The sequence below is a fragment of the Temnothorax curvispinosus genome, unplaced genomic scaffold (genome assembly GCF_003070985.1).
Source record: "Temnothorax curvispinosus isolate PA1 unplaced genomic scaffold, ASM307098v1 QBEX01006980.1, whole genome shotgun sequence".
NCBI classification, from domain to species: domain Eukaryota; kingdom Metazoa; phylum Arthropoda; class Insecta; order Hymenoptera; family Formicidae; genus Temnothorax; species Temnothorax curvispinosus.
The window spans coordinates 98,961-106,703 of NW_020216760.1; the positions used below are offsets into that span (position 1 = coordinate 98,961).

A 7,743-nucleotide genomic window follows, 5' to 3' on the forward strand; every position below is an offset into this window, starting at 1 on the left:
ATAAACAGGAACATAACAAGAATAAACAAGAGCAAAACAAGAATAAACAAGTTCCGCAATCTTTGGATAACCAGCAAAAAGGAGAGAAGACAAAGCGATATGTCTTGTTTGTGGGCAATTTACCACTGAAGTAAGTAAATTTTTATAGTTTTTAATATTTTTGTTAGTTTTTAGGTAGATTGTAATCTGAATATCTAATTTACAGTATAACTGAAGATGAGATCAAACGGCATTTCTTGACCAAGATTGATTCAATAACTAGCATCAGAATTCCGACTAAGCCAGATAAATCACCACGTGGCTTTGCATATGTGGAGGTGACAAATAATATAGATTTTGAGGTAAGAGCATCTTATACTGTCTTCGCTATGATATCTTTATTAATCGTTCTTATTGCAACACAATTTTTGTATTTTTACAGAAAGGACTCTCGTTAAATCATACATTCTTAAACAAAAGGAGGATAAATGTTCAATATTCGCTACCTGCGGGCGGTAAAAAGGCAAATGACGCTACGAAAAAGTTTATGGTTGCCAAAAATATGAAGCTGCAAGCGCTTCAGAAGGCTGGAAAATTAGCTGGCGGCAATCAGAAGAAGAAGCCATTTAAGAAGGAAAAGTAAGACGTCGCAGAACCGATAACAAAATTGAAATAAAAAGGATTAAATAACAAAAGAACTATTAACAAAATTATTTGTTCTAAACGTTTAGTATTATGAATGAAAGAGTAACTTCTCAAGAAGAAAGCATTTTTTATGTCAAATGATGAAATATTCTTTTAAATATGTTTTATTTTGTACGATTACATTTATGTTATTTTAAGCCGGTTCCACATTGGTCGCGCCGCAGCGCCGCAAGTTGTAAGAAATTGACCAACCATAGTCGAATTTGAGGAGAATAATCGACTGCAGTTGGTCAACCCTTCACGACTCTTACGAGTCACGATTCACGACGCCACGACACGACCAATGTCGGACCGGCCTAAGGCCGGTTAAATGTAATCTTAGGTAAATATATCAACTTATATTGACTCCCAATTTTCATGCGATAGTCTCCTTTATTGGTTAGTTCAATTAATTACATGTAAAACATCTGTAATTCCGTTAAAATATACTTCATTTAAATATACTAATTGTAAAAAAAAGAACTTATTGAAGCATTAAATGTAATCCAAATGCCACATCTTCCATATGTCATGTAATTGTATTTGTAAAACAAAGAACGAGCGTACATTCGCATTATTATTTAGCGTGGACATATTTGACATTAGCAAAAAAAATAATACGTTTATGAATGGAACGGAATCGTCACTTCTGGATTCGCACTATTCCGCAGTCTTGCAATAATTGTCAATAATTCGTAATTCTGCATAAGAAGGAAACGTTGGCACAATTTCACTCAAATCATTCAGCGGATAACGTACAAACAGGAATGCAATGCATATGACGATTTATTCGAGAGTACTGTCATCTCACAAGATTAAACTGAACCGTTGTTTATTAAGTGCTTAATGCGAGAATGGCAGATGACAAGCTGGAGGCAAACGATTCTTTTGATAATGAAAATATGTCGTCAACTAAACTTATAGAGGTATTGTCTTTAAGTGTATATTCTTAGTATTGGCAGTAAATGTGGGTCCCAAATGATGTGTAATAGTTTCTGAACGTATGTGTGTATGTACGCATTATCAATATTTTATTACATCTTCTTCATTGTGCTCGTATTGTACATTTTGTTTACTTGTGAATGTTCACATATGTAACTTTTGCGTAGAAAGAACTCTCCGAACGTATTATATTTCCAGAGGAATTAAATAACTTTTTGCAGAATCGAATTCGTGTAAGTATAATAGAATTAAATTCAATTTTTTATTCCTTATTATAATCCCCAATTTATATAATGTATTACAAAGTTACATCAATATAAAAAATAAAGAAAGCTATAATTTGTACACAATAATTGATTACACAATAATTCTTACAGGTTAATAATTAATAATTAATTCATTTATATCATTTTTTAATTGTTTATTAGACCTAGCTTACCCCCCCTTAAAAAACTTTACGCTATTATACGAAAATAGTCTTTGTTCTTTTTTATGCATGGATTTATATTTTATTTATCAATGTATTATATACGTATATATTTTTATTATTATTTATATATTTCTTTGAATACACCATGCGATTATTTATATTAATTTACTATCGTGTAGATATTAATTGTATAACAGGACTTAACGGCGGAGAATGAATGTTTGCGACGAGCATTTGAGCAAACGGAAGAGAAGTTGCGGAAACTGTCGCGAGAAAAACAGAATTCGCAAAATGCAACGACGGCCGAGTCAGCCACGGCGAAGTTAATTGAACTCAGCAAGAAATGTAGGGGCCGAAGTAGAAGCGCTGAAAACAAAATGTAAGAATTTAGAGGCCACTCTGGTCATCAAAGACGACGAGTTAGGGCGCCAAAGAACGGAATTGCAACACATTCTCAAATCCGAAGTGCGCAAAGATTGCGGTGACAGTTAGTTCACATTTCCTCTCTATTTTGCAAACAATATACGGATTCGCATATTTATCTCGTTAGCTTTGTTTAGAAATTAAAATAGCCTTGAAGAAGAGTTATTATCATTTAAGTTTTTGAGAAAATGAAGGTTAATTGTTAGGTTTCTTTCTTTCTCACTGTTAATAATTTTCCTACTCATTAATGATTCTGTACTAATTTAAAAATTCATAATTTGCTGTAATTACTCGATCATTTTAATATATCATATTTTTCGTGTACTTGTAATGCCGAAGATAACTGAAGTCAAGATACAATATAGGTGAGAAAGATTAAAAAAAAAAACCAAAAAAATTTATTAGGCAAAGGTGACGAGGAACGATTTAGATGTTTGAAGAACAAATTGCAACGGGTCCAAGCGAAGCTTTGTGAATCCAGAAACACGTGTGCCGCTCTTAGGCAAGAGATTAATAAAGCACAGAAGGTATTCTTCGTATTCTTGTTGCTCTGCAAATTTAATTAATGTCGAAAGATGACTGGTTTTTGTGGAAAAAACCAAGCATCTGTTTTAATTACTTTTGAGAAGTAAAATAAAGTTAAAGAGATCAGAATAAAGAGATAGAGAGATATGAGAAAAGAAAATCTTTATAATTGAGAAATAATTGTGTAAAAAGACGAGTCGTGCCGTCTCGTTTTTTGTTACTTGATTTTTTTTTAATTTCTCTACGTAATTATCACTAAGGATACAAGTATCAGTTATTGTGCAGCGAGGTGGGTGAAAACGTCAGCATCAGCGCGCTTTCGAGTGCACCGGGCGGTTGGCGTGGACGAGCCGAGCAAATCCGAAATCTGCAGCAGAAATTGGCGGAGCTGCAAACAAGATTGTCCGAAAACGAAAGATCTCAGAAAGAATCTTGCGGTAGAAGAAAAAATTATATATTCCTATTTCTATACCAAATTGATTCTCCGCGATCAGAATTATTTTTATTAACAAAGATTTATTTAATATTTTATTCAATGTATTTGTGTTTATTTATTCAGATTTATTGTTAATTAACATTGCCGTACAATATATGTATAATGGAGACTTGTAATACGATTGTAGCCATTTATTTGTTTGCTGACAATTAAGTTGTTTATTCAACTTTTCAAGATCGACAAAATTTGGCATATCTCCGGAATGTTGAGAAGGAAAGACGGCAACAGATAGAAAATACAGCGAAAGAGCTGAGACAAGCGGAAGTAGCGTTGGAGGCTTCGAAGAGGAAACTCGATGCTTCCAAGGCGAGAATAAAAATATTGGAGCAAGAACTGAGTATCGCGAAAGGAAAAATTGCGATGTTGAATGAAAAAAGGTCTCACGACGATCGTCTAATTGACGCGCTTAACGTTAGTGACAATAAAAAAATATTTAGTAAAGAATTTAATAAAGAATTAATTACAAATGTGTGTTTATATAGCATTACGAAGAGATAACTTTTCTCTAGGATATAATATATATATTATGAATCCTTTGGTTTTAATGTGTCGAAGTGTAATATATCTGGCATTATCAGGAACGATTGAAGATTTCCGAAGCAAGGTATCAAGATCACGAGATGGACGTACAAAATAGGGAACACAAGATCGAACGTGAGAACGCGAATATCAAGAACGAGCTGCGAGCAACGCAGTTGCACGTCGATCGATTACGCAGAAGATTGGAGGAACGCGAGATCGAGATTGACAAATTGAGGTGATTTGACATATGAGCAAATCACTCATATTAAAATAATAAATACGAGTTATGCCGTCCCAATAAAAAGAAATACGTTTGTTTTTCAATTTTAGAAATGGCATTCTGTCGGATGAATCTTTGAAGTGCCGAATCTCGCTTCATCCAGATTTCCGGTTAACTGAAGAGCGGCAAATCAGTCCAGCTGTTAGTCCTCGAAACTTAGGCGAACCAAATGAATATGTGATCTTGGCTCTAGCTGCTGAAGCCGAACGCGTGAGACTGTTAGAATTGGTAACACTACTTAATCAACGACTGGACAAGGAAAGGAACGAAGCTGACGCACTTGCAGTAAGCTATAATTTTTTTTATATTTGTTAAAGAATGTTGTTGATAATTAATTCGATAAAAGGACGTTTCAATTTTGTGGCACAATTATAGATCTAATAAAATTTAACAATTAATCAACGAGAATTAACTTACTGATTTCGGAATTAAATAACAATTGTTTGATGATAATATAATGTTAAACTGGTATAAAGAATGATTTGAAATTGGATAAGAAAATTTTGTAAATTATGAAATTTATAGCTCAGTTAAATAATTAAATATTTAATTTAATTTAAAAGGAATTGCTGCGCAAGGAAAAGAGTAAATGGGCGAAATTAGAATTGAAATTACGAGATTCGGAAAAAGAGAGAGTGGGACTTGCTAAAGTAGATACGAGATATAGAGCGAGATCTTGCGCGAAATCGATGTCGAGTTTACGAACGGAGGAAGAAACTACTAACCCCGATGAAGTTCGTTATAAGTAAGTTATATCACAAGTAAAATCTGTTTTTTTTTTCCAGTAAGCAAACTGTCTGCAGTATGACAACAGATTGACAGCAGATTTGCACAGATATTACAACAGATTCGGTATCATCTGTCTGCATTAAACTCGTGTTTTGCTAGCAAAGCCTGTCGATATAATCTGACAGCGGATTGTCGCACTGAGAGGAAAGTGTTTGGTATTTCCGACTGTAATTGCATAGTAAAATAATTATATGGTTGGGGTTCTTATTTTATAGTAATTATTATAATTGCTGTAATATTCGTAAAATAATCTTACATACATATCGATTTTTCAATTATGGTGACTTTCATGATATTTATAATAAGATTTTACTATATTTACTATACATAAATCACAAAAGTTATAAAACCATGTATATATGCTATGCATGTTAAAAGCTATGACAACAATAATGTATTGAGTCAGCTATAATTCGCATTGTTAAAATAACTATAAAGATGTAGTTGGAAAATAATTAAAAATTATAGTGAAATTGTGGTAACTGTAACCATTTTTTCTCTCGGTAAAAACAAAATCTGTCATTTCATAAACATTTAAATGGAATATATCATTAAATGTTTACAAAACGGCAGATTTTGCTCAGTTTTTTCAGTCAATGCCATTATATTCTAGCAGATTCTGTTATATTTCTCTCTCTGTCTCTCTCTGCTGGCATTTTATCGACAAAATTTATAACAGACGCTTTCAAAATCTCGACAGATTTGGCTACCCAGATTCCTTTTCTAACACGTATTAGAGTCTACATTTCCTGTAACTATCGATATTTTTACATTTGACGTAGAATCGAATTACTAGAAGAGGAGTGTCTCGCACTGAAGACCAGATTAGATACCGTGCAGCAGGATAAAGCATCGGACCTCGCCATGTACAAGCGAATGCTCGATCAAGCTAGAAAGACTTTTAAAGACGCGTGCAGGTGAGAATCTGGACCGTGTCCAAACTTATATACTCTACGTATATGCATAAGCGAAATCTAAATTCCGTTTGGTGACGATGCATGTGCGTAAATATGCATGTGTACTTTTACAAAGGACAATTGGCTAATCTTACTGCTACTTTCCAATACGGCCTTCTAGGAATTCTCTCTCGTGTAAGAAGTGCAGACGACCGAGCGTTTATTTTTAGATTTTTCAGTGCCTCTGCTTCTTTAGTGCCATTGCTTTTGGTATACAAACCATGAAAAAGATATAGATATTTACCGTGATTATTTACTGCGCTTCTCGTTAATGACTAACAGTTGCCGTTCTTTTTCAAAGTAATGCATTTGTCTTAAATTTATTTATAAGATCGATTGTGTGATTATTTATTAGTAATTTATAAGATATTAATGTATATTCCTTATTTTAAGTAATATCTGTTATCATTCCTCAACATCTATACTCGGTTAATTATATTTTTTATATATATTATTAGTTCAAATAATGCAAAAAATCTGATTTTTAACTTTAGGCTAATAAATTGTTTTCTGTTATCTTTCTATATCAAATATTTCTTTCCAGAAACAAACTAGCTACCGGTGGAAGTCGCTCCACAATAACTATTTAATGAAAACGAAAAGATACCGCATGAAGAAACTAAGGAGTGTTCGATTCAATCTGAGGCAAACTGGTCCGAGGAATCTGAAAATTTGTAAGAGAAATGGTTGTACGTTATTGATAAAATAGAACATTCTTATACGTGGCAGACGAAACAGTCGCTCGTGATCGGAATAGATGTAGCAGCAACAAAGCCGCGGCGGCGTGGTGATGTAACTGGGACACGAGATAAGGTGCAACGCCTCCACGTAAACCCGCGTGACACCGTCGGAGTAAAACTCACAGTTTCGTCTTCACCTCGTTCCTCCACCGTTCCCTTAACGTTCGCTCCGGTGTTTGCCTCGGCCGACTCGTTTGCTTCTGCCATTGATATCGCACGCGGCGCGGCACCGCGGCCGTAAATTCATCCCGTTTCTCGTTACCCAAGAGCAGAGCGAGACGACTCTCAACCACGTGTTCTCGAGTCTAGTCTCGGAAATTTGAAAGATCCGGATTGCATCTGGAGGAATGCAATGCTTAATTATGATCTATACGTCGCGATAGCATATAAATGGCAGAAAAGGAAAATATAAAAATTCAACATTAGTAGCTTTTTATTGTAAAGCATAGTTTTATAAAATTATGTAGCTAGAGGATAAATAAATAAATAAAATTTTTCGTCAAAATGATTGTTTATAACCGAACAGGAATCATCTAATTGCATGCGAATGTATATCAATTTTATATTTCAGTTTTTATGAGTCTTCAAATTTTTCAAACATGCAATTAATGTTTGAAAAATTAATTGCTGGAAAAATTAATTCATTAACTTGTACTTTCGTACGTACCATTAAAAGCATTGTTTAGTTAGCTTAACAACATTTTCTCCATACCAGGAAGTTCATTTTACATAACGTCTCATCAATGACAATGCGAAGTTCTACTGCTTTGACCAGTGATAAACGCCAAGTTTTATCTCGTTTCTTATTCTCCGTTTCTAATTCTTATTTTTCGAGCAAGATAATCAATGGTCAAGAGTGCAGGAACTTAATTTTCTCTAAGAAATAAAAAGATAAAACGTGGTTGTTTTCATAGAAAATAATTACATAACTTGTCTGCTAAATAAATAGGATCTATTAATTAAACGGGACCCCAATC

The 7,743-nt window shown here is 33.8% G+C and overlaps 1 protein-coding gene across 1 annotated transcript in view; it reads left to right on the plus strand.

Moving 5' to 3' along the window:
- LOC112456567 (coiled-coil domain-containing protein 13-like) overlaps positions 1 to 7,235 on the plus strand; it is an 8,602-nt gene extending 1,367 nt beyond the window's left edge. Inside the window, exons 3-13 of the mRNA XM_025019203.1 lie at positions 206 to 341; positions 422 to 618; positions 823 to 859; positions 2,824 to 2,985; positions 3,258 to 3,420; positions 3,655 to 3,890; positions 4,058 to 4,236; positions 4,332 to 4,566; positions 4,845 to 5,026; positions 5,853 to 5,987; positions 6,571 to 7,235. Of these exons, the coding sequence (XP_024874971.1) occupies positions 206 to 341; positions 422 to 618; positions 823 to 859; positions 2,824 to 2,985; positions 3,258 to 3,420; positions 3,655 to 3,890; positions 4,058 to 4,236; positions 4,332 to 4,566; positions 4,845 to 5,026; positions 5,853 to 5,987; positions 6,571 to 6,616 (1,708 nt within the window). The 3' untranslated portion in view covers positions 6,617 to 7,235. The remainder of the gene's footprint in view (positions 1 to 205; positions 342 to 421; positions 619 to 822; positions 860 to 2,823; positions 2,986 to 3,257; positions 3,421 to 3,654; positions 3,891 to 4,057; positions 4,237 to 4,331; positions 4,567 to 4,844; positions 5,027 to 5,852; positions 5,988 to 6,570) is intronic.
- The last annotated feature ends 508 nt before the right edge of the window (positions 7,236 to 7,743 follow it).